This window comes from Chelonoidis abingdonii, chromosome 4 (genome assembly GCF_003597395.2).
Source record: "Chelonoidis abingdonii isolate Lonesome George chromosome 4, CheloAbing_2.0, whole genome shotgun sequence".
Taxonomy (NCBI): Eukaryota; Metazoa; Chordata; order Testudines; family Testudinidae; genus Chelonoidis; species Chelonoidis abingdonii.
Genome location: NC_133772.1, coordinates 10,539,708 through 10,567,646, shown reverse-complemented (window position 1 = coordinate 10,567,646; position 27,939 = coordinate 10,539,708). Strand labels below are relative to the sequence as shown.

The following is a 27,939-nucleotide window of genomic DNA, read 5'->3' as shown; positions in this document are numbered from 1 at the left end:
TTGTATGATGATGGTTAGATTTGAGAGAACTATCAAATGGTAGCTTAGTTTCATTTGGTCATTCCAGTTCAGGAAAATCATTAATTGCTCACAAAGTAACAAGGAGGAACTTCTTGTTCTTTCCCAGACAGGAAATAAACCACCCCAGCTTGATTCAACAAAATGTACCGCATTATGATGCCTGAAAGCAGGAGAAAAATGTGACTTTGTGGATCGTTTCAGGCCTCACAAAAATCATATATAAATAACACACCACACCGTGTTTTTGTTTTTGTTTGGTGGTTTTGATTTTGTTTGTTTCCACATAAATGGACTGGGTGTTAAGTTACACTGACAAAGGAGAGAGGGACCCTTCTTAATGCCTTGTGGAGCCAGATGAAAACTTTCTGTAAAGCTTTTCCTGGAGAGAAATGAGCTAGGAGTACATTTTTTCAGAAGTGCTTATAATATTAGAAGTGTTAATACAATTTTGAAGCTGGAATTTATTTCTGAGTTTCTGTTGTGGTAGTGTGTAACCACTACAGGGTTGGATTCAATTGAAAAAGATAAAATAGCTTGTCTATCAAAACAAGTGGGCCAGCTGGACTTGCACTTTTTTTAATTTATTGAAAGCCTTTCCAGTCCTTGGATCCTTTAAATGTTCCCACACAACTGTAGTTGGGTTTGATTTACTCATGTTTTGTAGTGCTTCAGAAACAATTGAGGATTTTTCCCCTTTATCTATTCAAAAAATCAATCCATTAGTTTTTTCCTGTGATTCATTTAAACCACTGGCAGCACATTTATCTAACAGCACTCCCTTTTCCTTCCTCTTCCTCACAGCGGTCTCTTAAGCTCTGATCATACATATTTGGATACAAAAGTATATACACTTAGGAAAGTTTATAAACAGGGTGGAGTATTTATGTGTGTATGTGTTGGTGGGAGGGGAGGGAGAAAGAGGGATGGTGGGGACAGGAGATAATGCTATTGATTGCATCTACAAGATAGTATTCCAGGATATCTGTCCCTAACTCGGGTTGTCAAACTGGAGGTCGGGACTTGTCAGAGGGTCATGAGGTTATTATACAGGGGTTCACAAGTTGTCAGTCTCCACCCCAAACCCAGCTTTGCCGCCATCATTTATAATAGTGATAAATATATTAAAAAGTGTTTTTAATTTATGGGGGGGTCTCACTCAGAGGCTTCCTTTGTGAAAGGGGTCACCAGTAAAAGAGTTTGAGAACTACTGCCCTAACTCTTACTGAAAAGAGAGAGAGAGAGAGAGAGAAAGAGAGGGTTGTTGTTTTTTTCTTTTGCAGGGAGGTTGGGTATTTTTGTGTCTCCCCTCCCGCTGGGTCCCCATCAGTGTAAATTAACACACAGTCCACTTCTGTGGAAAAAGAGTTTGCTTCTGATTCCATGCTAGACAGGAGCCATGTGATTAGAGAAGTATAGACAAGACTGTAAAATTGATTAAGGAATCTGCTTCTATAATAAAGGGATGTTGTCAAGGAGAAGATGTATTAGTAACACTTTTGGGGGAAAACTTTCAAAGGCACAAAAGGGAGTTAGGTACCCAAGTCCCATTTGTGCCTCTGAAACAATCCCCCTTAAATGACTACAACCAAAATAACTTTAAAACGCCAGCTTGGTGCTATTCTTGCTGTTTGCTTTTTCAATTTGATAGTTTATACAGACTAGCCAGTTTCATGTTTGTTTCTAGAGAATATCACTCTTGTTCTCATGTATGGGCTCAAAGCTGTAATGTCGGGGTTTCCAGCTGTGCAGGGAGATGCTTACATTTTAAATTGCGTTTATTGGAATGTTAAAGCAACACTCATGGAAATGTTATCTATATTGAGTTTTGAAAGTCTCGCTCCCTTTGTTTTTAACCAGCTCTAACTTTTCTACCTAAAATATGTCCTGAAAACTTTTATTCTGTGCCACTTACTAGTCATGCCTTACTTATCTTTATTGTTTCAGCCCTTTCACTTATTAGAGTGTTAGGGTGACGTTTCATTCTGTATTCTGCGTAGATATCTTTTTTCCCTGTCCTCCAACAGCTGTAAGTCATTTAACAGGATCAACAAAGAGTCATTGCTGTGTGGAATGAGTGTCAAAAATGCTATTAATTCTGAAAAGGCTACTGTATTTAATTTGGTATGGCTTACTTATGTGTTTATGTTCATAAAGATACCCAGATGTGTGCATGCTTATGTATAAAACTAAAATACACACTAGTACACAGAAGGCAGTGTTAGGGCCGCATCTCTCAAGTGGCAAAGCCATATGTTATGCATACTCTCCCTAAGAGTATGTCTACACTACGAGATTAGTCTGATTTTACATAAACCGGTTTTGTAAAACAGATTGTATAAAGTCGAGTGCACGCGGCCACACTAAGCACAATAATTTGGCGGTGTGCGTGCATGTACTGAGGCTAGCGTTGATTTCCGGAGCGTTGCACTGTGGGTAGCTATCCCGTAGCTATCCCATAGTTCCCGCAGTCTCCCCCGCCCATTGGAATTCTGGGTTGAGATCCCAATGCACGATGGTGCAAAAAACAGGTTTTCCCCGGGTGATTTCTGAGGTAAAGATGTCACTATCACTCATTTTTCGGTTCCCCTACCCGACTGAAAAGCAAGCGGCGACAAATCATTTGCGGCTTTTTCCGCTGGATCTCGCTACACCTGGCAGCACGGTATATTCATGGCAAACCAGTGGACGTGGCCGTTTGCTTTTGTCACTGTCACCGTATGACTGGATGCCGCGACAGAGTGATACTGCACAAGTGCTACACAAGCCAGCAGTCATTGCTGTTGCGAGTGAGGTAGCAGAGATCGCAAGGTTGCAGTGTTCATGACCATCTGCGGTCGATTGTGCCATTGTAAATTGGTGTGAATGACGGGTTACAGTCGTTCTGTGTTTACCAACTGCTGTGCCATTGTAATTCGTTAGATGATTGACGGTTTATACAGTCTGTCCCGTACGTCTGCTACGCTGTCATGGTGTGGCTACTGGCTCGCCTTGCATGAGGTCAGCAGGGCCTAAAGACATCATATGGCGAAATGACGTTCCTCGATGTGCAAAATCCCCCTTTATGTTTATCTAATAATTAGGTCCAGTCCTTGCCTAGAACTTATGGCGCAAGTGTACTAGTAGAACCAGTGTACAGAGAACCAGAGAAGCACAGCTCTCGTGTCAGATCTCGCAGAAATGATGAGCTGCTGCCATTCGTTAGGTGGTTGCCCCAATTGCAATCTCAACCCACCCATTGCTTTCCATCCTCCCCTAACCCTCCTAAGAGACGTCTGCTTACGGTTACAGTGTCCCCCATTTTGTGATGAAGTTTAAGAAGTAACCTAGCCAGGAAATTAAGGAAACACTGATATTTTAGATGAAGATAAAATGAAGGGTGGAGACACTCTCAGTAACCGAAAAAAAACCCTCCAATGTGGCGCCCCCCCGGCGCCATGATCAGCCCAAAGGCAGGACATTAAACAGTGTGGTGGGAGCGGTGGTGATATGAGCCCAGATCCTCGCTTGCCAACTATTGCTCTAACCATCTTCCTGCTCGATAGTTCATAGGCATACTAGAGTCTTTTCTTTAGGACATGAGCAGTTGAATGGGGGGAGGCTGCATGTCGCCTCAGCCCCCCTCTCATTCTGTATGATGAAGAACAAGTAAGGGTTAACCAGCCTTTTCTACTCCATCTGCTCGGGACTGACCGGGAGTTCATCCTTAATTTTATACGCCACATAGTTCCCAGCCAAACCTCCCTAGGAGGCAAGCAGGCCAGGTGACTTATGGGGTGATCTGTACGGCTTACTAATGCCTTCTGCACTGTACCGTCTGCCACCGTGGGATAGAGGAGAGGATGAGGATGCTGCCGTGTTCAGTAGGCAGGAGCACCGCGGGACACACCTTCTAGCGGCAGCATGCAAGAGAATTTAACGGTATATATATATATATATTAATATATCATTGTTTTCCCTTTTCTTTTCACGGGGGATGCGGGCTTATGAGGGCGGTTAAATTGACGAGATATAGCCTTAACCACGCCAGGACCGGTGGTGCTCCACCTTTAGAGGCATTGGTGCCGTGGAGAGCTCAGTCAAAATGCAAATGCTTTTCGGAGCGACTTGCCGGGACTGTGGGATACTGGAGAGTCCTCCGGCTACGCCCCTCCCTCCCTCCAATGTAGGCCGTTCCATTCTGATTCTTTGCTTTCTTTTATGGCATTGCACGACACGTCATGTGCTAGTGACTCTGGTATCACGCGCTCTGGAGATTTTTTCAAATGTTTGGCTATTTCCATCTTCCTGTAACGGAAGGCTCTGATAAAAGGATTTGTCTCGCCCATATCACGGATTCGATCGAATCTCATCGTGTCCATGCTGTTGAGCTCTTTGTGAGATTGCTGGGACCCTGCGCATGGTCCTGCTGTCATTGTCGCTGAAGTATCCAGAGCTCCACGCCTGGGCAAACAGGGTATAATGAATTTCAAAAGTTTGCCGGGGCATTTTCTGCTCTACATGGCCAGGCATCCAAGTTCAACATTGCTTTCCAGAAGGGTCGCGTAGAGTGTAATAGGGACGAATAACTGTCCGATAACGTTGTGGTAGATACTGTCGTGATTTTTGCGCTTTAATGGGCCACGGATGTACCCCTTCCATCCACTCATGTGAATACCCAATTCAGCGCTGCTTCCTCTGTGTCGCGGGAATGCAGTACAGAAACCGGTGTTAAAGAGCCCTCTTTATTCGATATAAAGGCCTTGCTCTGTGTGGACGGGGCTGCAGGGTTAAAAAAAATGCGTTTAAACGCATCGGCTAAATTTGGTTTAAACGCGTAGTGTAGTGTACAACCTCAGTCTTAGAAAACTGTATCAATCTGATTTTTATGTAAGTGACTTCTCTCTCTAGGTGCGATCCCCACAGTGCTTTGCAAAATACACAGAACAGGACCAGTGAAAATTCACTTCACTCTGGATGCGATGGGGCAGCAACCAACAGTCTCTCAACACACTGCAGAATTCTGAGAGAGCGGAACAATTGGTGCCAAGGCACATAAGTGGACCCTTACTCTTAAATTGCCACAGATGACCCTTTTACTGTTTGCCGAAAAAAAGCAGGCAGAGATTTGTTTGTTGTTTGTTTAAAGGCTTGCTAGCTGGAACAAGCATGATACTCCGTGCTAACTTGAAGGATGAAGGAACGAAGTTGCCCTGATGCAGGTTTTGCTATACATGTGGGTTCTAAGGATCTGATCAGTGTATCTCGAACCTGATACCAGGACACTTGCTGCACTTCCTAACCTGTGTCAGGGCACTGATTCTCAGAGGACCAGACCCCGTGTCCACTGAACCACTCACTTGAGAAACACTGTTTAAAATGTATCCAGTCCTTTTTGAATTAACCTAAGGCTTTGTCCCTAATCCAACATGGCAATACCAATTTCAGCGCTACTCCTCTTGTCGGGGAGGAGTACAGAAACCGGTTTAAAGAGCCCTCTTTATCGATATAAAGGGCCTTGTTGTGTGGACGGGTGCAGGGTTAAATCGGTTTAACGCTGCTAAATTTGGTTTAAACGCGTAGTGTAGACCAGACCTCAGTCTAGAAAACTGTAACAATCTTATTTTTATGTAGTGACTTCTCTCTCTGTGGATCCCACAGTGCTTTGCAAAGAACGTACAGAACAGGACCAGTGAAATTCACTCACTTCTGGGATGGTGGGCAGCAACCAACCAGCTCTCAACACACTGCAGAATCTGGAGAGGGAAAATTTTGGCCAAGGGCACTAGGGGACCCTTACTCTTAAAATTGCCCAGATGACCTTTTACTGTTTGCAAAAAGCAGGCAAGATTTTTTTGTTTGTTTGTTTAAAGGTCTTGCTTAACAGCCCTATACCCAGGAAAATGCATGATACTCTGGTAACCTTGGAAGGATGAAGGACTGAGTTGCCCCTGAGTCAGGTTTATACATGTGGTTCTAGGGAGTCTAGATCAGTGTATCTCAACCTTTTTGATACCAGGGACCAGCTTGCTGCCTTCCTAACCTGTGTCAGGGCAATCTCAGGGACCAGCACCGGTCCACTGACCAGTCACTGAGAAACACTGGTTTAAATGTATCCAGTCCGAAACTGATAACCCTAAGGCATGTCCTCTGATTGGTATGTTTGCTACACTGAATGCCAGGTTTGTGTTTTGAAGCATTTACATCCTAGCACTGTATCTTGAAATGGGAGCATTTGGGGTGAGATTTTCAAAAGTGCTCAGCATTGGCCTGTTTTCCACTGAAGTCAATGGTGAAACTCCTATGGACTTCAGTCAGAGCAAAGTTAGGCCACTGAGTGCTTTTGAAAATCTCAGCTCTGAGCGTTTTTCCCCTCACCACCACCACACACCTTTTGTTTTTGTTTTATGCCTGCAGTTGCTCATTATTCTGCAATTGAAATCATGTGCCTTTGATTCTAATTCTTAACAGAGGAGGGTGTTTGTGTATGTAGCTTTACATTTTTTTAAACTTGTTCCTTGTGCATTATGTATTTTCTTTTGAACTTTTTTAGTAAATGTTCAAAGCAGTGGGAAGAGGCAACATGGTGCCCGACAAACACATTCTGTGGTGCAATGGTTGGTTCCAAGTTTTATTTTTTATAGGATACCAAGTGTGCTGGGCTTCTTAATTCGGGTCTGTCATTGAAAGAAATGGCTGTTGGATGATTAGGCTGTTTGTGATGCTTTGTTTCATTTAGTCTGTACCTAGGTGAAAGAATTTTACGAACTTGTTTGCTGACCAGTTATAGATTTATAGGTTATTGTTGGAGTGAAATTCTATAATTGCCTAATGTGGATGTACTTATGATATTACAGCCAAGAAATCCAGGAGGACACACAAAATTGCTCTTCCAGTGAAACATCACTAAATTATTAAATCTCGGTCAGGGAGGACTGAGTATTTACTGTCTTTCCTTGTAAGAGGTTTTGGGACACCAGAGACCTGAGACTTGCTGGCTCTCTTAATCTCAGTAGTTGGTGTGTGGATACTGTAGCATGCTGAATGTATTGTGTGGTGGCTCTGATACTTTTTAGTGGTGTTTAGCTAGTGTGCTTGTTCCAGTACAGTGGAGACAGCAGCTGCGAAAGGTATTTGTGGTTTGTGTGTAGGAGGTTGGGATTTAATCAGAGGATGAGTTCAGAGCAGTGTGCCAACTTGCTAGTTAGTCCCACTGAACAAGCTCTTCTAAAATCTTTGTTGTGGTTGAGGTAATGCTTGTGAGGACATTTACTGCGTTAAAAGCCGCCTTTTAGATTTCAGAACCAGTGAAAAGTCTAATGAAGTCAGACACTGAGTTACTTGTAAAGACTTCGTAAGCTCCATGAAGAGACACTGGAAGACCTATTGGGTCTTTGTTGTTATCCGTGCTTAAGATCAGATGCTTTTAAGCTATAAACAGTAACATCATGATGCTCACTCACTCCTTTTAGGGGGTAATTTGTGTATATAGAGAAGTTGTCATCTTTGGGATTATTGTTGTTCCTACACACTTCAGTCCTCGGATAAATCTTCAGTATTCAGTTGTCCAATGCTGTCTGTAACGTTCAACCTTTTCAAGCTGGTGCTTGAACTTTAGTAGTTAAGCAAATTCATGACCACCACAGTTTGTTACAAAGTTGAAAAGAATATTTCCTTCCTTTGTCCTTGGATGCAGAAACTGTTCATAAAAGGCCTCCTTGTTTACATTTGCTCCATTGAGTTCTGTTTGTTTGGAATAGTGATTCTTTCAGTATCTCTGTCCCAGAGTGAGCAAATGGTGTTGATTATGAGTCAAAACATGACATAATTGGTGAAGTGGAATTTCCCTATGTAGAGAGCTTTTGTGTTCTCTGAATCTGTGCTTGGATGTGCCTCACTTTTTTCCCATACATACCACAAATTGTAGGGACAGACCAGCACGGGCATTTGTTGAAAACTCAGGCTATGAACCCTTTTTTTTTTTTTTTTTTTGCATCCTTTCTCAGTGGAGCAGGAGAAGTGTTGGGAGCATCAGTATAGTACACGATGTTAGAAAAGGGCACATCTTCCCTTGCCAGTGGTTGCGTTCTGGAGCTGGTAAAGCAGTAGTATCTTTTCAGCACCTCTGATACCTTGCATCTGAGGACTTTTGAGACTTTATGAATGCTAGTGAAACCTTTGCTGCTGAGGGGCAAAAGCTTTGTCAGGACAGGTTTCAAAGTCTGCAGTTGTCCCACTTCTTTATTTTTTCTTCTTTGTCACTGGTGGATGGAACATACTCCTGCTTAGATAAACTTAGGAGACAAACCCTATTTCGTATATGAGGGGAAGCTGAGACAAAGTGAGGTGAAGAGACTTGGTCAAAGTTACAAAACATTTCAGTGGCAGAGCTAGGAATGGAACCTAGGAGTTCAGATACCCAATCTCCTGTTCCAGCCACTAAACCACATTCATTTAGAGGGGAACACAGTTCAGTGAATTTTACAAAACAAGAAGCTTTGACCTTGACCTGGTTTCAGTTAACATGAGCAAACTTTGGGGGTCATTATGGGGAGAGGAGGTCCTTGGTTCTTCAGTTGAAAAGAATCCTTTAATTGATCATCTTCTTGTTTCTTTGGCATTTTAATTACAGTGAAAAGACATTGGCATTTGGAGCTGGATTTCCTTTTCTTGCATGTGGCTTCCTGTTGGGGAAAGCAAAAATGGAAATCAGTAGCTTCAACTGAAATGATTCTAGCAGGAAGGAAAATAGAGATGGAAATCTCATGCTTTTGGGTCTGCACGTTGGCTCACTTATATATGGTTTGCAGTGTGACAGAGTTTTGTGCTTAATTTGTACTTTCAGACCCTATCCCCATGTCGTCCCTGGTACCACATTGCCATGTATCTTGTGAAACTAGCTTCTCTTCCTGTATCTTGTGGTGGTGATCAGTTTTGATCTTTTAAAATGATTCGCTAGGCATGGTAATTGGTAAAATAAACATATTCAGAAATCGACACTTCATGTGGCACTCAAAAAGAAAACAAACAAACAAAAACCTTAAAACATTCCTCACCCCATGGCTGCTCTGTATTAACTTCAAACTATACCACCACAGTTAGGCCAGGTCTACACTGCGACTTTAAATCGGTTTAATGGCCGATATACCGATTTAACGCTGTATCCGTTCACACGACGTCGTCATTAATATCGAGTTAAACGGCGCCTAACATCGATTCTCGGAACTCCTCCCAAACGAGAGGAGTAGCGCTAAATTCGATAGTGATAACTCGATTAGGGTCATGTGGACGGAAATCGACGTTATTGGCCTATCCGGTGGCATCCAGAGTGCAGCCACTGACCGCTCTGGACAGCAATCTGAACTCGGATGCAGCGGGCAGGTAAACAGGAAAAGCCCCGCGAACTTTTGAAGACATTTCCTGCTTGCCCAGCGTGGAGCTCTGATCAGCACGAAAAGAGCTCCACGCATAGACCGTACGGGAGATACGAGTTCGATCGCTGTATGGGGAGACGAATCTGGTGATGCAGCCCGTTACAGAACACGAGAAATGCCAAACCGTTGAATAAAAAAACTCCAGGAACACACGCTGTGTACAAGCGTAACGGGAAGCCAGAGATCATAATGGACGCTCATGAGGGAGGGAGGGGTACTGAGGGACTCCAGCTATCCCACAGTCCACAGCAGTCTCTGAAAATTATAAATGCATTCTTGGCTGAGCTCCCAATGTCTGTAGGTTCAAACACAGTGTCTGGCGTCGTCAGGGAACAGCTCCTCAGTTTATTTCCCCCCACCACACGTGTAACAAAAAAAAAAGGGAAAGATTGCTGTGCTATGGCGTTTGCTCAATGCACTCCGCGAAAAAGGCGCCAAGGGTTGTCTCGCGTCACAAAAGGGAGGGGGTAGACGTACCCAGCACCACCCGGGGCAGTGTTTTCTGCCCCAGCACTGTGCTCTCAACACGGAAGTGGGACTATGGAGAGTAGAGGAACAGCTACCACAGTGCACCGCTCCTGAAATCGATGGTAGCTTTGGACCATGGACGCAAACAATCGATTTCCGGAGACTCCCACTGTGGACGCGCTAAACCGATTTTATTAGATCTGTTTTGTAATATCGGTTTAAGCTAATTCGAAATAATCGTGCAGTGTAGACGTACCCTTAGAGACGTGCAAGTCGTCCCCTTTATGTAAAATTCCTATTAAAGGATTGATGGCTCCTCATTCAGGGCATGTCTTCACTAGCAACGTTAAAGTGCTGTCACTGGTGCACTGCCTACACTGCCACTTTACAGTGCTCATGGGGTGTATTTTTTCACACCTCTGAGCGAGAAAGTTGCAGCACTGTAAAGTGCCAGTGTAGACAAGGCCTCAGTTAGAAGATTATTTGTTGGAAAACTGGCTAGTCCTGGAATTGATCGTTGGACACTGGTGCCTCTTCTATACTCTGGGTGTAAATCCAACCGGGGGGCAGAGGGAGGCGAATTGTCAAAAAATTCTGATGCAATTTCAAGCAACAATTTAAAAATAAAACCTCATGAAATTTAACTGTTTGGGGGAAGGATTTTTTTCTGAGGTCTACCAGATGCATAAGGATGTAAAGTTGGTTAAACATTGACTGTGTGCGCTGTGGCCATTTGATAGCTTTTTGTGGGCTGTGAAATAGGTTGTTTGGACTATGTCCAGGTCTCAAAGGACTAGTGCGTTTGCCACAAAAGCCATGACCTTTATGGGCCCTCTTGTTTTCAGCATCAGCAGAGATGGCAAGGACTAAATAGGCCATGGAAGCTGCACTAATCGCCCATTTAGATGTCTGTGTGCAGTCATTGTGAAGAAGCTTGCTATATTGCTTGCCCCAGCTTCTAGTCGATCTATCCTATGGATTAGTAGAGCTCCCTGGGACTGTTAACCCAGCACCTTTCATCAGGAAAAACAATGCAATGCTAGATACTTTTATCCCTCCAGCAGATAACTAGGTCTGTATCACAACTTGCTGCCAAGCAGCAGGGACATCTACACCTCAGAGATAAAATACGATGGGGTATTTGTTCTATCTAGAAATGATTTGTCAATTTCCATATGATTCTTCAGTTACCACCTTTTAATAAATTGAAATACATATTTATATGTTTCAGGCCCAGCACAGAAACACTTTCATTGAAGAACGCTATGGAAAGTACAACATCAGTGACCCATTAATGGCTCTGCAGAGAGATTTTGAGATGCTGAAGGTGGGAAATCATGGCGAAAAGCAACCAGTTTGCTCCAATCCTTTGTCCATCCTAAAAGTAGTGATGAAACATTGCAAGAATATGCAGGAAAGAATGCTCTCTCAACTAGCTGCTGCAGAAAGCAGGCACAGAAAGGTAGGTTTTAATTTCTATACAACTCACTAAAAATAATGTACTTTTGGGAACGTGTTTTTATATATATATATATATATATATGGAGATATACCTATCTCATAGAACTGGAAGGGACCCCGAAAGGTCATTGAGTCCAGCCCCCTGCCTTCACTAGCAGGACCAAGCACTGATTTTGCCCCAGATCCCTAAGTGGCCCCCTCAAGGGTTGAGCTCACAACCCTGGGTTTAGCAGGCCAATGCTCAAACCACTGAGCTATCCCTTTAGCGTGGTAAAGTGTGAAAGTTAAATGCAAAAGGAGTTCCTGTCGTTGCTAAACAGTCCTACTTTGTGGCTTTAAAAAGCATTAATTGGTCAATATTGTACAGTTAGTAAAGATTGTCTATTCTAAATACCAAGGTACATGTGCTGCTGTTCTATTAATGAGAGATCTGTGGAAAATATAGGGAGGAAATAGCTTACTCAGATTGGGAAGTATAGTATGAACTAAACATATAAAAAAAATTCTTCATTTACATGGCATCACACAGAAAGCTTTGCCAATTCACAGCAGCACTGACCTATGCCTATGGGTTAACTGAATAGTCTATATTTGCTTATTTAAAAGAGAAATAGAATTGGTTGGTAGGTACTAGTGGAAATGCAGCTTCTCCTTATAGACTTTTATAATACATGTACGCATTTTTTCCTCCAAAAATATTGTTTAACAAGGGCTATTTTTCATGCCTATTAGGTATTTTTAATATCACTTAACCATCTCCCAAACTGGCATGAATGCATAGTAAGGGCACACTCAGTAAAAGCCCTGGCCATGCTCTCTTTGGAGGCCACACCTCTCCAGAGCTGTGCTTATCTGGCTTACAGTGGAAAGCTGCACATAAGTATGAAGACAAACAAGAACTTCCACTGACCTGGACTCATTGGAATCTCACGATTCTTAAATTTATTTGCCCTTCAGTGTACTTAGTTTGCAGAGTTCAGACCTTTTGGAAAGGTGTCAACCAGTTGGGTTTTTTTTTTTTTTTCTTCTTCAAACAAAGTCAAACCAATATTTGCTACCAGTGTAGTCCCTGCAAACAGTAAAATAAGGGAAGCGGCAACAAAATTAGTAGATACAAATTTTTTTGTCTAATGTCTGGTCTGGACTAAAAGCCATTATCCAAAAATGGCTCCCTCTCAACAAGGTCACTTCTTGCTGTGGCCTCATTCTGTAAACCTTGGTCATAGCACTCATGCAAATAGGTCTAATCCCTTTGGAAGTAAGAGAGAAAAAAATGGGCCCATTGTATCTAGTTAATGATGTTGGCCTGTAAGACTCAAAGTAAGTTTTTATTCCTGTATTAGCTATGAGACAGCGAGCTGGATTCTATTCTGTCTTTTACATTAATGCCACCATTGTCTGAAGCGGTTCTGATTGCAGAATATTCACTACATCAGTGTAAAAGGCAGAAAGCAGCTTGACTTTTAGATTTGAGGCATGGTGTGTAGAGAAGACATTTGGAAGTAATCTTTGCTCCACTTCCTAAGTAATTTGACATGTAAGTCATTGAAAGAATAAATAGGAAACATTACTTCACTTTTTGAGCCATATATTTGGCTATAATCACTTTTTAAAACCAAATTAGCCCTTCCCCATAAGGCGCACAGATATGTTTGTGCAAGATGTCTAGAAACTGACTTTGTCAGAAGGATTGAGTAAATGCTCAGTTGTTGGTGAATGGGTTTGGGAGAACTGGTCATGACATACTGCAGAGTTGCAGTATCCGACTGGGAAGTTTGTATGTTGACTTTTCTGCTGAATTAATGGAATCTCAGTTATTGTAATTCAGTGTAGAATTTGAAGGCGCTTCTTGACTGGTCCTTATAGAGGCAGTTTTGTTTCAAGTGTTAGAACAAATTAGAGTTATTTTAAAATAAACTTGTTTTGTCAAATCTGACTTAAATATTTGTGCTGCCAGCTTCAAATCTCTTCCGGGACACCTCAGGAGTACCTTTGCTGTCATTCTATGCCAAAAATGTAAAAATTCTGCAAATTCTATTTGTAAAATTCATGTTGAGGCTCCAGCATGGCAGTGGGAGATCACTGTGCAGCTCCTCCCCCAGGACACAGACTCAGCAGTGAGGCTGCACCTTACCCTGACACAGCGCAAGGACCGGGCTTGTCCCAGAAACACCCCAGGGCCCTGCCCCTCTGCCGCAGGTGTGGGCAGGATACAAGTGTGGAGGGGCTTAGTGTGGGGGAATCCAGGTGTGAGTTGAGAGGGTTCTGAGAGGGGCAATCTGAGTGCAATGGTAAAGGGACTCTGCAGGGCATCCAGATACTGGGGTGGTGGGGGTTCAGGTGCAGCTGGTTGGGGCTTGGTGGGCTGGCTCATCTGGGTGGTCCAGGTACAGGGGGAGAGGGGCTCAGCTGGGGGAGTGGGGGAGGGGATGTGAGTGTGAGGCTCAGTGGGAGGGTCTGGGTATGATGGGGTCTGACTGCATGGTGGTTGGGCAGATGGTGGAGCAGCTCCCTGTACAGGGATCCCTCCCCCTGCAACTGAGGAACAATGGAGGGGGGTGCAGATTACAGAGCTTTCTGCAGCTGGGGTCCCAAGTTCCCTTGCCGGTCCTCTGTAACAACAAACTCTCTCTCTCTCTCCCATCACCTTGTTAGTTTCCCAAGGTGGTATGGGTTTAAGTCCCACCCCCTCTGCATGCAAACCATAGGAAAACCAAGAAAATCCCCCATAGGAAACAAGGAAGAACACAGTGAGTCTGGTCCCACCCCAGCTGCCATGCAAGGGAAGAGGAAGTCCTGTCCTCCCCAGCCCAGCCAGGGCTAGCAGCTGAGCCTGGCACAGGGTAGGAGCCACCAGCCAGGTCTTCCCCAGTCCTGTCTCCCACCCCACAGTGATTTACCTCTCTGCCAGCTGCCCTGGACACCCAAAACATACTGCTAGGGAGGGTCACATGACTGCTCTTGTGGCTTCCCTTTATTTCCCATTTTTCTGCAGGGAAGCAAACAGATCTGTGGGAGATATAAATTCTGTGCATGTGTAGTGGTGCAGAATTCCCCCAGGAGTGAAAAATGCATATCATAATGCACATTTCCCTTGAACCAATATCTAAAAACATACTGATGAGGCTGTGTATGTGCTGCTGGTGTTAGGATTTACTGACAAGGTCATTAATACAATCTCAGGCACCAGCCAAACAATAATACATAAAATGGAAATTCTGTGAGGAAAATACTTTTTAAAGCTGCGTTACAACCTGGAGACAAACATACAAATTATCTATTGAAGGCTAAAATAAGGGCACATGAAGAATGGGTTTCTAATTTATATTCTTACACAACACCTTTCTGAGCATGTGCATAAATGCTTTTCTATAAAAAGATGAATAAAGTGTCTGTGTTTGGAAGGTGATACTGGATCTTGAGGAAGAGAGGCAGCGGCATGCCCAGGACACTGCTGAAGGAGATGATGTCACCTACATGTTGGAGAAGGAGCGGGAGCGGCTGACTCAGCAGGTGCGCCTTGGAAGTTAATAATTAGCCTTCCCCACAGAAAGCTGAATACTCTCAGAACACACAGATATACTAAGTCTGGGTGATGAAGCAGAATATCTGTCTAATTGTACCTGAATATCAAATAAATATTAAGGATAAGACTCTCTACGTTTCCTGGCTTTTGTCAACCACATGTAAAATACCAGCTTGTCCTACCCAGTTTTCCATGTGTGAAATGGATTAAAATGTTCACAGGCTAAGAAAGCTTGTTTCAGCCTTAAAACAGAGAAGATCTCAGGAAGCAGGCTGAATATAAAGGCAAAACAATCTGAGTCACACCCTGTGGCTTTCTGATACTGTGCAGAACTCCCGAACTAGTAGGGGGAAGAATGGGTATACTTTTGTTCAGAGAGCCACAGTAATGCAGATTCATGTTAATGCTTTATCTGTAACACAAGGACAATAGAAAGCTATAGCATTAGACTTTAGACCTCCATAAATGTTTCTATGGTATTGTAAAGCAGCTTAATAGGGGGTGGGGAGGCAGAACCAGTAAGAGGGAAACTTCTGTATGCTAGACCGTTGGTGTATATTACACTAAAAGTAAGCAACTGAAAATTTTCCATCAGTGACTAAATGAAGTGGTACACTAATGCTAATGTTACATGTACATGCCAAGAACTGATTTGATCTGTTAGCCATGCAAGAGTTGGTGACCTCACAGACACCTAAAGTGGAACAGGGACCCATGCTTCTTTGTTTGGTGTTAATGAGGCCCTCTGTTGCTGCAAAATATAGGATGATGAGCTCCAGTAGATAAGGAAATCTGATCTGCAGCTCAACCACGTTAGTTCTTTGAGGTATTGAAAGTTACCTCATTTGCATATGGGAGGCTTTTTAGTTCCTTCTGAGAACCCTTCTGTCTTCTTTTCCAGCTGGAATTCGAAAGGACCCAAGTGAAAAAATTTGAAAAAGAGCAGAAGAAGCTGTCAAGCCAGTTGGAGGAAGAGAGGGCACGCCACAAGCAGCTGTCCTCCATGCTTGTGCTGGAGTGCAAGAAAGCCACAGCCAAGGTAGTGGAAGAGGGACAGAAGGCAGGGGAGCTGAGCTTGAAACTGGAGAAAGAGAGAAGCAAAGTGAGCCAGCTGGAGGAGGAGCTGGCCTCCAAGAAGAAGCGGAGTTTGCAGATGGAGGCACAAGTGGAAAAGCAGCTCTCCGAGTTCGACATTGAAAGAGAACAGCTGAGAGCCAAGCTGAACCGAGAAGAGAACCGGACAAAGGCACTCAAGGAAGAGGTGGAGAGCCTGAAAAAAGCCCTGAAAGAACTGGAGGTTCCTTGCCAGGGCACCAGCCCTGCTGAGCACTCACAGCAAAACCCTTCAATGATGTCCAGAGGTGTAGAAACGGAGAGCCCACTGGTGAGGTCTGTGTCTTGCCAGACAGAAAGTTCCCAGGCAGACAGAACCAATCTGGGCAATACGGGCATAACTGCACACATGGCCCTTCCCAGCCCTGCCACACCTACCCATCCCTATGCTAAAGCAAATGGGCACTGTGACACAGACATGCAAACAAGGGGTGAGTTAGTGCAGACAGACATAGCAGAAAACCAGGCACTGCTGAGAGAGAAGCCCATTGGTCCAGTCCCAGAAAGTCCAGTTGAGAATGGAAGTTCCCCTGTAAGAACAGAATCTCCTGTGTATATGATCCCACAGCTTCCTTCTGGTGGGACGTCTCTCTCTCCCAGCAGCACAGCTGCCTCATCTCTGACATCTTCTCCATGCTCGTCCCCAGTTCTGACTAAACGTTTGGTAGGAGCTTCAGGAAACAGCCCTGGTTACCAGTCGTCCTATCAGGTGGGGATCAACCAACGTTTCCATGCTGCCAGACACAAATTCCAGTCCCAAGCTGATCAGGACCATCAGTCGAGTGGCGTGCAGAGCCCACCATCGAGGGATTTGTCTCCTACCCTTGCAGACAACTCCGCTGCCAAACAGTTAGCCCGCAACACAGTCACTCAGGTTCTTTCCAGATTCACCAGTCAGCAGGGACCCATAAAGCCAGTCTCTCCGAATAGCTCGCCCTTTGGCACAGACTATCGGAATCTGGCAAACGCTGTGAGTCCAAAAAGCGAGTCCAGCCCAGGCAAAGTTTCTAGCCCGCTGAGCCCATTGTCTCCTGGAATTAAATCCCCAACAATCCCTAGAGCAGAAAGAGGGAATCCTCCACCTATTCCTCCAAAGAAACCTGGCCTGGCTCAGTCCCCGGCGACTCCTACCCCACTAACCAAAACCCCTTCCCAGGCATCCTCTCTTGGTGCCACCATGGACTTGGCCAGTAGCTGCTCTAACAATGCTGTAGTAGCAAACGGTAAAGACATTGACATACTGTTGCCAACTAATAGCTAGTCTTTAGGAAATGTGAATGTAGCATTCCATGGCTTAGCATCCTAGAGCTAAGAGACACTGTTTTATCCACTCCATGTTATTTATTTGGGTAGTAGCAGAATGTGTCTGTATAATACCTTTAGTGTACTTTCTTTTTAGAAATAGGTAGGAAATTTTTATATTGATGTACAAACCTTAACTATAGAGCTGTAAGGTAGTCCCTAAGGGTGTCTCATGTCAGCAGTCAAATGAAACAAGGAGGGAAGAAAATGTGCTGGGAGCTGACTAGCAAACTATAATGGGGCTGAAGCATTTTAATTTATGCAGAAATCACTTGTGCAGATTTTTATTCCAGATGAACACTGTATAAAAAGTGCCTGAACTAAGCCTGTGATATGAATTTGGTTTTCTGTAGAAAACAAAGGGACCATCTAACCGCAGAAATAACAGCTCTTCTATGAATCATGGATGTTTAAATCACTGGTTTTTAATCCTTTCCAATTGTTCTTAAATCAAGTTTGTAAACAATGTGCTACAGAATGGAAATCTTTCAAAGGTGGCCCCAGTTTTGCCCTGTCATGTTAGGATATAGCTCCTGTTGACATCAGAGGAGATGCACATGAGTGTGGTAGGGCAGATTTTGGTCCTTGTGTTTAGCTCTGTGCAACCCAATCCCTTCTCTTTTCCACTGGAGTTGTCCAAAACCAGTGACAGCATTAAACAGCGTGGTAGTTTCCTGCAGTTCATTAATTTCTCACATTGGTGTCTCGCTGTAGGTTAAGTGACTAAGGATTCATTCCTGGTTCTTCACCTTTGATTTTAAACTTCTTCAGGCAATCTACTGTTGGGTGTGTATGTGTAGAACTTGTGAGATAAGGATCTTGCTATTACTTGAAAAGAAATCGCTAGTCATTCTATACAGTAAGATGGGATCTTTACTAATAATCAAAAGCAATAACTTAAGTTGCTCACTTTGTAACAATACTGTATGTCAGACTGAGATTTTACTGAGCAGTTTGCTGTAGAATCCTGCGAGCCTCATTGGCTGCAGCTGTGGAACCAAATTATTAACTTTCATATATAAATATGCATATATGTATAGATAGATGCACCGATGTACATGTTACATACACAATGCATATTACTCTGTCTGGTTATATTATTGAATTCTCCATAATTCATAAAGAAAAAGGTAGAAATACTCTTTAAGATTATAAAACAAGAGTAGGTTGTTGTGTTTTTTTTATTAGAAAAAAACATCTGCCTGACTTTTGCACTTCAGTTTGCAACAGATTCAATAATTTTTCCTTGTCCTGTGAATTACATGGTGAGTCTACAGACCTCACTGCAAACCTGTGCTACTCACATTCAAATAGGACAGCCCCGTCTAGTGTGTGAAGACACTACAGTAATGGACACTAAATGTAACAAGATAAATAGAACAGATCAGGGTTACAGCCTGGAATCGAGCCTGAATGAGTGTGTATCCCAAATGCCAAGTGGCACAGATTACGAGACTCTGATCCTAAACTTAGAAATCAGTTTTGCTGCTTGATGTTGGCCCATTTTTAGCCCTTCTGCCTACAAGTTGGGTGCTTGCTCCTCTGTTTTAATTATTCAGCGCACAACTAAACAAAGCACTTGATCCTTTATTTTAGGAAAGATTCCTGCAGTGGTTGGGAGGATGCACTCCTATACAGGATATAATAAGACTCAGAGCTGGAAGAGACCTACTTCATAGGACATTAGAATTCTTGAACTGCATTAGTAGATGGTGTCCTAGCCAACCCTTGTCTACCCCCACACATAAGAACAGCCAGACTTGGTTAGCCCAAAGGTCCATCTAGCCCAGTATCCTGTCTTCTGAAAGTGGCCAATGTCAGGTTCCTCCAGAGGGAATGAACAGAACAGGTAACCAAGTGATCCATCCCCTATTGCCAGCTTCTGGCAAACAGAGGCTAGGGACACCATCCCTGTCCAGCCTGGCTAATAGCCATCGATGGACCTGTCCTCCATGAATTTACCTAGTTCTTTTTTGAACCCTCTTATAGTTGTTGCCTTCACAACATCCCCAGGCAAAGAGTTCCACAGACTGACTGCATTGTGTGAAAAAAATACTTCCTGTGTTTGTTTTAAACCTGCTGCCAAGTAATTTTATTTGGTGACCCTTAATTCTTGTATTACAAGGAGTCAACAACACTTGACTCCATACCAGTCATGATTTTATAGACCTCTATCATCTCTCCATCCCACACACACGCACACCTTAGTTGTCTCTTTTCCAAGCTGAAAAATGACCCATATGATAGTCTTTGGTATCATGCAATGGAGATGGTTAGATTTGTTTTTATGAACTTCTAAGTAGATATAAGCACCATAGTTCCTATTTAATTGTCCATACACCAAGAGTAAGAAAAATAGTAGCACCCTATAGCTAAATAGATAGAGACTCGTGGGAAAGCACATTTAAAGTGTGATCTTAACACAGCAAATTTTTCTCCTGATAAGAGTAACAGCTGAAAACTGATGGGTGAATGGATTTTTAGCTAGAGTATCATTCCAACAACTGCTCTAACCTGTTTTCTTGCTTTTACCCTAATCTTAAGTGGTGCTATACCATTTCTTTATGATGACTCTATAGAGAGATATATACTATAGTGAAGTTTATTTCTTAGGAAATGCACTGAATACTGTGTTTCTTCTGTAATGTAATATGGGGAGGGGGGATGCAAGAGAAAATGTGTATTTTTGCTAGTAGCCTATCTTCAACTAAGCACAACTATTAAAATGGATTCAGCTAATCCAATAAGAAATTTAGGGTTCGTATTTAAATTTTTGATGTAGATTCTGTGTCTGGAAGCAATTAAAACTTACTTCTATGATTCATGTCTGAGTTTAAGCAGACATTGCTGCAGAGCTTTGTCACCGGCTGATGGGGTTATAATAAAGTGCAAAATGAATAGTATTCATTAACATTTGTAAATTTGTAAAGCCAAATGTACCAAATTGAAGTCTTTAATCATTTTTATAGCTGACAGCATTAAACATGTTAAACGTTCATACTATCAATAAAGTATTTTATTTTTAAGATCTGACTATTGTGCAAGAAAATATTTTTAAGATTTGTTCTAAGCTCTCATGGCCTGATGTGTGCCTGTAAATGCCACCTGGGGATAATCAAGCTGTCTCTTATCATTAATGCCTTTTTTTTACGTTACACACTAACAAAAGGAAGACGTCCTGGAGCCTCCTGCTTGTGCAGCAGAGACACTTGGAAGATTGTGACTCCCCAAACTAAAAGGATCTTACTGCCTAAAGTACACACTACAGCAATTTTACGTCTCCTGAAGACACTTAACGTGTCATCTTTGCATCTAGTAGGATGGCTTGATCTCTGTGGGTTTCATTTCTGTTCAATTCTATTAACAACCAACCAGCATATTGAGTATTTCTATACTTAATGCTTGCCTTAAATACAAGAGTTACTGTGAGCTATGCTAATTAGACATGGGTATGAAATCCATGGTTTTTCTTAGGTCATTTTGGAAAGTTACACCTGGGGAAAACATTCCTAAATCTGCTCTGCAGGATTTGGATGCTTTGGAGTCCATTTAAGTTTTACATGAAGTTGCAAGTGCGTTTTGACATGGCAAGTTGTAAATGAGACCTTATTCCAAAGGCTGGAGAGATGCCAGGCATTATTTAATAATGGGCTTTTACATCATTATAGACACTTAACGTTGGCTTGGAGGGCAACTTCTTTTGTTTAAAATAGAGAGCAGGAATTAGAGGGTAGTCAGCTGTTCAGTGTTTATGCAAAGCTGTGTGCAGTGTCCGGCACACCAGTCCCCCATGTCACAATAACCCTTCTCTCCTCCTCCCCCAACCGAAAAACTCAGCTCTGCATTGGCCAGGAATTGAACCTAGGAGTCTCCCACATGCACTGTGAGAATTGTGCCACTGAACCACACATGCTCCTCTAGTTGTCATTTTTCAGTGCTTGTTTATGCTGGCTTATTAAAAGCCATATTTTGCCATCACTTGCCTAATAATTAACTCTTCTCTTACAGACTGTTGGTTCATTGCTATTTCTGCCTTGACTAACACCCAAGAGTGACATTTTAAAGCATTGTAGCTATGTACGTCCTCTAGAAACAGGCTCTCCTGGGTGGGTTATTTCTATTATATTAACATCTAGGGACAAGCACACAGCTAAAGACCATCCCCATCCCAAACAGCTTACAATATACAGAGACAATATGTTGGGTCAGTGACTCACCCCAGGTCACACAGCTGGTCAATGGCAGAACTGGGACTACCTGCCAGCCCAGTGCCCTCTTGACTGGACAATGCTGTCAACATGGGTGGAATACTGCTGCTGTGCCTCAGGTCCAGTATTGCTCTTACAAAGTGTACCTTCGTGTAAGATGGAAAGTTGTTCTAAATCTTGGGAGCCAGAATCTCCAGTTACTAGTGTCTCATGGGTGCAAGATGGCCACAGTAGCATTATCACCATTGACCAGCTCTGCCAGGGTCACCTTGCCTTGTGATCCCATCAGTTCAGCAGCCTCTGGCCTGAGAGTACTTGGGAATGATCCAGGTGGCTGGGCAGGCCTGGTATAAATACAGCTGGCAAGCAGCAGGAATTCTGCAGGCACCCCTTCCACTGCACTGCAGTGTAATACGTTAGGACACCCTCTGCTCCTGGAGGTGGTATCTTTCGGGTGACATTTAAAAGTCAATTAGGGTGACCAGACAGCAAGTGTGAAAAATTGGGACGGGGGGCGGAAATAGCCTATATAAGAAAAAGACCCAAAAATCAGGACTGTCCCTATAAAACTGGGACATCTGGTCACGCTAAAGTAAATCCACATGCCCTGTCCCTTTCAATACCCCTCTAGCATTTGATAGATCTGAGTATTTCTAGGGCTAAGTGCTGCTGTACTAATGCTCCTGCATCTTGTAGCATGGACAGGGTGTGAACCCAGCATCCTGGTAAGGTTCCAGATCGCGTATTTGCATTCTGCTGACCTAAATTCCCTCTGCAGCTTCCACTGGATGAATGATTCTTTGATGCACTGAAATAAACCCCTCTCCAGAGCAACACACTGAAGTGATATAGCAGCACTCCACCGCCATGTCTATTTCGCTGTTTGACACTTGGCTCTCCTTTGGAATGAAAGCTGCCATCCTAGGTAACCTTTTAATTTGATATTTACACTTCACAGGTATTAGCAAGAAGTGCTTCTCATGCAAGTAATTTGGAGGCTGTACTGAGCAAATGGGGAGATTTCTCCATCAAAGCTGCAGTGCAAACTCACCTCTTCCCTCCCTTTCATTTCATTTAACCTGGTGACTAGTGAGGCAGTAGTACCCATCCCCAAACAGGGACTGGGCTCTACTGCATATGTGAAGAGCCCAGCACAGCCAAAAGATGGCCTCTGCTCCGAAGACCTTGTGTGTTTGGGCCTTTCCTGCTCCAGCTGCCCCTAGCCCAGCCTCCAGGAGTGCTCTAGAGATGCTCCTCATGTTTGCTTAGTCACTTTCTTATCTTTGCATCAGGCCCCAGTGAGCAGGTTTTGCAGCCTGGGAAGCAGCTCTGTGCTCTGCTCTCTTTATAGGCTTGGGAAAGAGTTGCTCATAAGGAGTCTCCCCACATTGGCCCCACCCCAGTACAGTTAGGATAGCAGCCACTCTACCAGTGCTATTTCCTCCCCATAACGAGCCTCATCCACTCCTTGGTGCCAAGGCCTGGGAGGGGAGAGCCCTGCCCATTCACCAGTGAGAGTTGCTAAACCAGTGTTTGACACTCTCCCTAGTGGGGGTGGGGCTGGGATGCTCAGGGCCCTCACCCCTGCCTGGAATGCCCACAAACCCTTTTTTAAAGATCAAAAGGGTGTTTTGAGTTTCAGCTGCCTCCTGACATCATGTGGCTTTAACCCAAACTTGGAAATCTACTTAACTCAACCTACCTCTCCTGCTGCAACAGTGTGGCTCCCAGGTTCCAGACCCGGCCCTTGGTTCCTGCTTGCAGCCATTTTCTGCCAGGGAGAAGCAATGAGTCAGTTTCTCTGACAGACAAGGCTCCTATTCATCTCCCATTTTAACTCACCCCTGGTAGCTGAGTGGCACTGGCACTCTCTCAGATGCAGCCATTGCAGCCGCATGCAGCCACCAGGGGCTAATCTTGCAGCCACAACCTCCTGGGTGGTGATTAAGAACCAGGTTGAAGCAGCAGGCCCTCCCCCAGGGCTGCCAGCTGAGCCTGGTCCCTGCCCCTTTCTGAAACTACAAACACTGCAGAAGAGTTCCCGAATCCTCACTTTCCAGAGCAGGTGGGTGGTGGGGGTTCAGGTTTTGGGCTTCAGTCCTAGGGTGGCAGGCAGCAGGCTCTGGCCATGTGACTGTGGGCTCCATCCCCCAGCCACAAGGGGTTTGGGCTCACCTCTCCCACATGTCACCCCGGCCCCTGCTGCCACCTCCAGCCCCACCCCCCCCCAAACACACACCCCTCCCTACCCACCTCCCCCATCCAGGGCTTAATTTGTCCCTCAGCTTGCCAGGGCTGAGTAAATCTGTGAAAAGTGATTAACAAATATACAAGTATCACTTTTCACAGTAGCAGATTTACTAGCTAGCAAGTCCTAAAAAAAAAAAAAAAAAACCACCCATGTAAAGCACCTTATTTGTGTGTCTGTTTAGGAGCAGACAACAGAGACAACAGCACATTTTTATTATTGAGTCTGCAAAAATCTAAATCACAATTATTTTGACATGTCTAGGTGCATATTTGTTTTTCCAAAAGTTAATTAGGAATTTTAAGAAAAAATTGTCAGGAATTTTAGGAAAAAATTGTCAGAGCAGCCACCAGCAAGAGGTGGTGATGGCAGCAGCACTGAGGCCACCAGAAAAAAAAAATTGTTGAGAGAGCCCCCCTAGCCTGTATAGGTAATTAGCTTCTGCGGGCACTAGAGCAGCTCGCTTATACCCCCTTGTGGTGAAAAAAGAGGTTAATATGCCTTACGCACCAAGCAACAGCACTAAATGGGATAGCAGTTTACCTTTTAAGTTAAGAGGTATTGTCCTGTCTCTCATTGCTCCTCCTCCAGCTACACATATCATGTTCACTAGGAAAAAAGGTGCTCGTGTGGTTCAGCACAGGCCTGGAACTCAAGATCTGGGTTCCATTTCCAATTCTGCCACTGACTCCATGTGGGACTCTGGGCGGGTCACTTAAGTTCTCTGTGTTCGGGGACACACAGGTAGACACTAGACAGATGGATGTTTTTCTGTGGGGCTAGTTAACTTCATCATTGATATACAATGCTACTCCACCACCTTTGCCTTTAACTCTGTCTTTCCTAAAGAGCACATAGCCTTCAATACCTGTACTCCAGTCATGACTACTATTCCACCATGTTTCTGTTAGCCCTATAATATCTGGTTTCATTTCCTGCACCAGTAGCTCTAGTTCCTCCATTTTGTTACCTAGGCTTCTCGCATTAGTGTACAGACATCTTAATTTTTGCCGTTTGGCTTCACTGTACATCAGATTTTTTTGTTGTGGGACCCACTGCTTCTATCCCCTTCTCTGCCTCTTCTTTGACGCAGAGCACAGTGACAGGAGAAATGGCTCCCGCAAACTGCACCAGAGTGCCTGGCTTCATTTTCCAGGGAATAACTGACAGCCTAAAGTTGCAAAACATCGTCTTTGTGTTCTTCTTTGCCATTTATTTCTGCACCCTGGTGGGAAATGCCTGGATGATTGTGCTGATTAGCGTTGACTCCCACCTCCACAGCTCCGTGTACTTTTTCCTCAGCAACTTGTCCCTCTTAGATGTTGTCTGCTCCTCTGTGGTTGCCCCCAAGGCAATGCTCAGTTCCCTAGTGACAAGTAAAGACATTTCTTTCCCTGGGTGTGTGGTTCAGTTTTTTCTCTTCTCCTGTGCCAGCAATGAGCTTTGCCTCCTGGCTGTGACGGCCTACGATCGCTTTGTGGCCATCTGCAACCCATTGCTTTATTATGTCATCATATCCAAGAGAGTCTGCTTCCAGCTGGTGGCTGGCTCTTCCCTAAGCGCCTGTGTCAATGCCACTGTGCATACGTGTAGTGAATTCAGTCTGTCCTTCAGCTACTCCAGTGTCCTCGATCGTTTCTTCTGCCATAGTCGCCCACTCCAAGAAATCTCCTGCTCTGACTTTCGTATCAATAAGCGAGTGCATTTCATCTTTGCAGACATTGAAACAATAGGCACCATTTTCACCATCCTCATCTCCTACATTTACATCATCTTTGCCATCCTGAGGATCTGCTCCATGACAGGAAGGCACAAAGCCTTCTCCACCTGCGCCTCCCACCTGACTGTCGTTTCCTTGTTATATGGGACCCTGAGCTTTACATATTTACAACCCTCATCTGGCAGTTCAGTGGACTGGGAGAAAATGGTGGCCGTGCCCGATACCCTTGTGATCCCCGTGATGAAGCCCCTGATCTACAGCCTGAGGAACAAGGAAGTGAAGGACACCCTGAGGAGGATAATACACTAGAAAATTATTCCTCGCTGGATGTAAATGTGGGGACTGGTTTTTCTGATCAGTACTGGAGTGCAGGTATGAGCTAGTTCTCACTCATTAAGTCATTGTGCAGAAATTTCTGTCATCATGTGACTTACAGGAGAAAACAACGTGCAAATGAAACTTGAGCCAGATAATGAAGGAAGGCGCCATTTCCCTTGAAAAACAGTGTCTAGTAACTGTGTTACAGCTTCTCCTTTATGTACTGATATGTGATTTCTGCAATATAGGCATCTCCCCCTGCTTCTTCCGCTGTTTTTTGAACTATATTGGTTAACTTAGCAGCTGATCTAAAGAGAAGATGCTCAGACTGTAATTATTTCCATTTGTCACACCAATTATCTCAGTTCCCACAGCCCCCTCCCCCACCCAAATCACTGAACAATTAAATAAAGGGAGGTGAACATGGAGAGGTGTTTTTATAGATAGATAGTCAGACAGATGGTTCTGTTCGGGGACACACAGGTAGACACTAGACAGACGGATGTTTTTCTATGGGGCTAGATAGACAGAGACATGGTTATGTCTGGGGTTAGATAGACAGAAACACGTCATTAGACACACGCAGGAGAAAGGAAGGATGCCAGAGTTTATCAGACTCACCTAAGACTTGAGGGGTCTGAGTTTAAATTCCACCTCCACTGCTGACTTCCTTTGCAAACTTGAGCAAATCACTTAGGGCCAGTTTTTTTAAAGGGATTTCAGTTCCTAATTCCCATTGATTTCAATGGGATTTATGTGGCCTAAATACCTTTAAAAACCTGGGTTTAGTCTCCCTTTGCCTTTGTTTGTCACTTGTAACATGGAGGTAAGAGAAGGAGTGTGGTAAGCAAGACATGAGAAGTGATTCTTCTCATAGACTCATAGACTCATAGGTCAGAAGGGACCAATATGATCATCTAGTCTGACCTCCTGCACAAGGCAGGCCACAAAACCCTACCCATACACATTTATAACAACCCCGAACCCATGACTGAGTTATTGAAATCCTCAAAATTGAGATTTGAAGACCTCAAGCTGCAGGGAATCCACCAGCAAGCGACCCATGCCCCACGCTGCAGAGGAAGGCAAAAACCTCCAGGGCCCCTGCCAATCCGCCCTGGAGGAAAATTCCTTCCCGACCCCAAATATGGCGATCAGCTAAACCCTGAGCATGTGGGCAAGACTCACCAGCCAGCACCCAAGAAAGAATTCTCTGCAGTAACTCAGTTCCCATCCCATCCAACATCCCCTCACAGACCATTGAGCAGACTTATCTGCGATAATCCAAATCAATTGCCCAAATTAAACTATCCCATCATAACATCCCCTCCATATACTTATCAAGCTTAGTCTTAAAGCCAGATAAGTCTTTTGCCCCACTACTTCCCTCGGAGGCCTGTTCCAGAACTTCACTCCCCTAATGGTTAGAAACCTTCGTCTAATTTCAAGTCTAAACTTCCTAATATCCAGTTTGTACCCATTCGTCCTCGTGCCTACATTAGTACTAAACTTAAATAATTCCTCTCCCTCCCTAACGTTTTAATCCCCCTGATATATTTATATAGAGCAAGCATATCCCCCGGAGCCTTCTTTTGGCAGGCTAAACAAGCCAAGCTCTTTGAGTCTCCTTTCATAAGGCAGATTTTCCATTCCTCGGATCATCCTAGTAGCCCGTCTCTGAACCTGTTCCAGTTTGAATTCATCCTTCTTAAACATGGGGACACCAGAACTGCACACATATTCCAGGTGGGGTCTCACCAGCGCCGTATATAATGGCACTAACACCTCCTTCTCCTTGCTGGAAATACCTCGCCTTAGGAAATCCTAAACCGCATTTGCTTTTTTAACAGCCATATCACATTGGCGGCTCATAGTCATCCTGCTATCAACCAATACCCCAAGGTCCTTCTCCTCCTCCGTCGTTTCCAACTGATGCGTCCCCAACGTATATCTAAAATTCTTATTATTAATCCCTAAGTGCATGACCTTGCACTTTTCACTATTATATTTCATCCTATTACTATTACTCCAGTGTACAAGTGGTGGTCCAGATCTTCCTGAATAGTATCCCGGTCCTTCTCCGTTTTAGCAATACCCCCAGCTTCGTGTCATCCGCAAACTTTATTAACACATTCCCGCTCTTT

General features: G+C 44.0%; 2 protein-coding genes across 4 annotated transcripts in view; both read left to right on the top strand.

Annotated features, from left to right (window-relative positions):
- Nucleotides 1–18,381, top strand: part of CTTNBP2NL (CTTNBP2 N-terminal like) — a 44,052-nt gene extending 25,671 nt beyond the window's left edge. For all 3 annotated transcript variants that reach the window (XM_032762564.2, XM_075064814.1, XM_032762563.2), the window contains exons 3-5: nt 11,131–11,361; nt 14,766–14,873; nt 15,788–18,381. In XM_032762564.2, the coding sequence (XP_032618455.1) occupies nt 11,131–11,361; nt 14,766–14,873; nt 15,788–17,260 (1,812 nt within the window). In that variant the 3' untranslated portion in view covers nt 17,261–18,381. The remainder of the gene's footprint in view (nt 1–11,130; nt 11,362–14,765; nt 14,874–15,787) is intronic.
- A 6,487-nt stretch (nt 18,382–24,868) lies between these two features.
- On the top strand, nt 24,869–25,786 carry LOC116814740 (olfactory receptor 5J3-like). The gene has a single exon (XM_032762561.1). The coding sequence runs from the start codon at nt 24,869–24,871 to the stop codon at nt 25,784–25,786; it is 918 nt and encodes a 305-aa protein (XP_032618452.1).
- The last annotated feature ends 2,153 nt before the right edge of the window (nt 25,787–27,939 follow it).

Excerpts from the sequence above, each read along its gene's own strand:
- LOC116814740 (XM_032762561.1), top strand. The coding sequence starts at position 24,869 with ATGGCTCCCGCAAACTGCACCAGAGTGCCTGGCTTCATTTTCCAGGGA.